At 33.8% G+C, this 3,380-nt stretch overlaps 1 protein-coding gene across 1 annotated transcript; it reads left to right on the top strand.

Moving 5' to 3' along the window:
- Positions 1–709: 709 nt before the first annotated feature.
- Positions 710–2,759, top strand: XCR1 (X-C motif chemokine receptor 1). The gene is made up of 2 exons (XM_015823390.1): positions 710–1,336; positions 1,424–2,759. The coding sequence occupies exons 1-2, from the start codon at positions 781–783 to the stop codon at positions 1,819–1,821; spliced, it is 954 nt and encodes a 317-aa protein (XP_015678876.1). The 5' UTR covers positions 710–780; the 3' UTR covers positions 1,822–2,759.
- Positions 2,760–3,380: the final 621 nt, after the last annotated feature.

The following is a 3,380-nucleotide window of genomic DNA, read 5'->3' as shown; positions in this document are numbered from 1 at the left end:
ATTTGCAATTAGCACTTTTGAGGGAAGCACAGCCTGCATGGAAAGAAAAGCAGTTTAGAAAGAAATAGCTTATTCAAACAATCTCTGCCTGCAGGTGAAGAAATTTTAGGAAGAGGGGAAAAGGAGAAGAAAAGACAAAAATACAAGTTAGGATATCAAGCACAGTTCATCTATCTTTTCCATTTAAAACATATGTAAAGCTAGCCTAAGCAACATAGCCAAAGCAACAAACCAGGCTCTGGCATGAAAGTTTTCCTACTCTTGAAAATAATCTTGAAAGTAAAAAATGATAATATTGTGGCAGCCCTGAGGGTTTTGGGTTTTTTTTTTGCACGTGTACCCCATCTTTCATAGGAAAGCTCAAGTAGTGGCAAAGTTCTTGAAAGGTTAGATTTTTGCCTTCTTGTAAATAGTGAATTTGTGACTAATTACATGCACTATGGCAGGTATTTTGCAATTGTTATCAGTAAATTGCACCTTTGAGGCTATCATGGGGATAGATATAGGAAAGATCCCTATGTAATTCATCTTGGCTTCTTAGAGAAAAGGGGGAATATAAATACATTGATGGACAGAGGAGTGACAAAATTCCAAAATTTTGAAGGTGTTCACTATAGTGATCCACATTATATATTATCAGTTCAAGGATAGGTGGATAGCAGGTGATTGAGTAATTTCCTTCTTCTTTTCTTTGTTCTGATATTACCAGTACATTTAGCCTATTTGTTTCAGAAACACTCCTTACAGTTGCAGAAGTGAGGAAACCTGCAACAAATCCAAATGACTAACCTAATAGATGATAATGAATGGACCTCAAATTCAACATTTTATGATTACACTCCAATAGAAACAAATTATTGTAATATGGATGAGACCTCCAGATTCAGCGCTATATTTACTTGCATCCTTTATTCTCTGATCTTCTTCTTCAGCTTGGTAGGAAATAGCCTTGTTTTGTGGATCGTGATGAAATATGAGAACCTCAAATCTTTAACAAACCTCTTCATTCTGAACCTTTGCATCACTGACTTGACCTTCTCATGCACTCTGCCTTTCTGGATTGTATATCATTATTATGGATGGATTTTTGGTAAATTTCTCTGCAAGGCAGTAAGTGCTATCTTTTCTATCAGCTACTATGGTGGTGTCATCTTTCTCACTATCATGACCATCTTGCGGTATTTGGCTGTGGTTGATCCCTTATCAACCATGAGAACACAGACCAAAAAATGTGGCATTCTGGTGAGCATGGCCATCTGGAGCAGCAGCATAATGGTTACGGTACCTGAGATCATTTTTATTGGAGTCATAATTGATAATAATGGCAAACAACACTGTGAGTATGAAGAGTCATTCTTCTGGAAACTGATAGAGATGAGCCTGCAAGTAACGTTTTTCCTCCTGTCTTTTCTTGTTATTATAGCTTGTTACATTGGGATGCTTAAGATTCTGCTTAGATCAAGATCTCAAAGGAAGTACAGAACTGTGAGACTCATATTTGCCATCGTGGTGGTCTTTTTCTTGAGTTGGGCTCCTTACAATGTGTTTAACTTTGTGTATGTTTTGTCTATTCAGCATGTCATCAAGCCGGAATGTCAAACTCGCAATCATATATTTTTTGCTTTTGATATCAGCCGCAAAGTAGCCTACTGTCACTGCTGCATCAACCCAATTCTCTACGTCTTTGTTGGAGTGAAATTCAGAAGGCACCTAAAACTCTTGTACAAACAATTGTCCCTTTGTCATGGCAGAATCTCTCCCTCCAGCCCAAGAATGCATTCATCTCATTTGGGTCCATATGATGATGCATCCATATACTAAAGCAAAGATTCCTGGACTGGATGAAATGCAGAACAGGACAACCAATATGAGAAGTTAAACAGAACAACTGACAAGCTCTTCAGACATGCAAAGTGCACCTAGTCTTCCTGCTTGTTTTCACTGAAGTTTTCTGCCTTTCTAGCAAAAAAAAAAAAAAAAGATTTTTCCAAATAGACAATCAGAATTTTTTTGTTGATTCCGCCTTTTTTCAAATTATAAATGAAAGGTTCATTCTGTTTTATGTAATGCCAACAAATATTTTTGTTTTTAAGATAATATAATAGTTTTAATCTTTGCAATATTATAATGATTTACAAATCTATATACTGTTATGTAGAACTTGATCTGCCAATATCATTTGAAATGTATGTTGAATGAGAAGAATTACAACTGTGTCCAAAGGCATGAACTGCCTTCTAACCTTAATGGATTTAGTGAAAGCATAATAACATAAAAATGGGAGAAGACTGAATGAATATAGGATAGTTATAAATAGCAAATAATAAATAGAACTCTCCTCCTCCAATTCCATTAAAGTTCAGTGAAAAAGATAGATTTATTTCCAAATGAGAGTGTTTTCTTAAAGCTGCTTAAAATAAAATCTGATAAAGAAAAAATCAGTCATAAATATATAACATCAACATAGCTGAAATGTGTAATTTACTGATTCTTTAATAGGCTTGTCAACCTGAAAGCATTATAATATCTTTAAATCAATATAGTTCCGAAAGTCCTCAGTGATCCTATATACATGATCATTCTTGAATACATAACAATTATACATGTTAAATTATGCTTTTTATTATGAATCTCAAAATCTATAATCCTTTAATATATATTTCTGTCATTAGTCATTTCTGTCTTTATGATTTCTGAAAGAATTTCTTTCTTGTATTATCAATAAATGAAATGCTGATTTGCCCATGTTCCTAATAAAGTTATTCATAAGCATTGAACTAATTGGTGTGATTTTTAAAGACTTCCAAATAGCTATTTCGGCAAAAGTATTTCATCTTGTCACAATTACTGATAATAGCACTCCAAACTAAGTAAGGACGTGGAATTGTATTTCGCACTTCAAGACCTAAACAACAAAACAGAAGCAAAATTCACAAAAATTAAAGATGTATTACAATCAGGCTTATTGGAAAACAAAGCACATTAGAAAGTATGGGAGTGGTTATTTTATTCTATTTTGCTACAGTTAAAATATTTCTGTGTATAAAATAATATGTGCATACACATTACCCAAGCAAAGAATTTTGCATCCTGGTTTTAATATTTGCTACTTTTCTTTCATTAAATCTTTGTAGCTTTCCAGTTTCTGCTATACTGCAAATTATAGGACCTACAATTATAGCTCAGAAATATCTGAAAGGCTGTGGTTTTGCCAGTTTTTGATTAAATATACATATTTCATGACAGATGGTTGTTTCAATGGGTGACTTAGCACATCTCATAAAAAGAAATCTGAATTGGCTGGATTTACAAGTAATACTGAACTTTAAACCACAGATCTACAAATTAGAGCAGTTAGGTTTGCACAGCACTAAGGCAAA

This window comes from Protobothrops mucrosquamatus, unplaced genomic scaffold (assembly GCF_001527695.2).
Source record: "Protobothrops mucrosquamatus isolate PMUCROS unplaced genomic scaffold, P.Mucros_1.0 scaffold_177, whole genome shotgun sequence".
NCBI lineage: Eukaryota > Metazoa > Chordata > Lepidosauria > Squamata > Viperidae > Protobothrops > Protobothrops mucrosquamatus.
The sequence above is the reverse complement of the archived record's forward strand: the minus strand, read 5'-3'. Positions and strand labels throughout refer to the sequence as shown.

Coding starts and splice junctions, on each gene's coding strand:
- XCR1 (XM_015823390.1), top strand. CDS start 781: ATGACTAACCTAATAGATGATAATGAATGGACCTCAAATTCAACATTT. Junction 1,337..1,423: donor TAATAATGGCAAACAACACT/GTGAGTATGAAG, acceptor TTGTTATTATAG/CTTGTTACATTGGGATGCTT.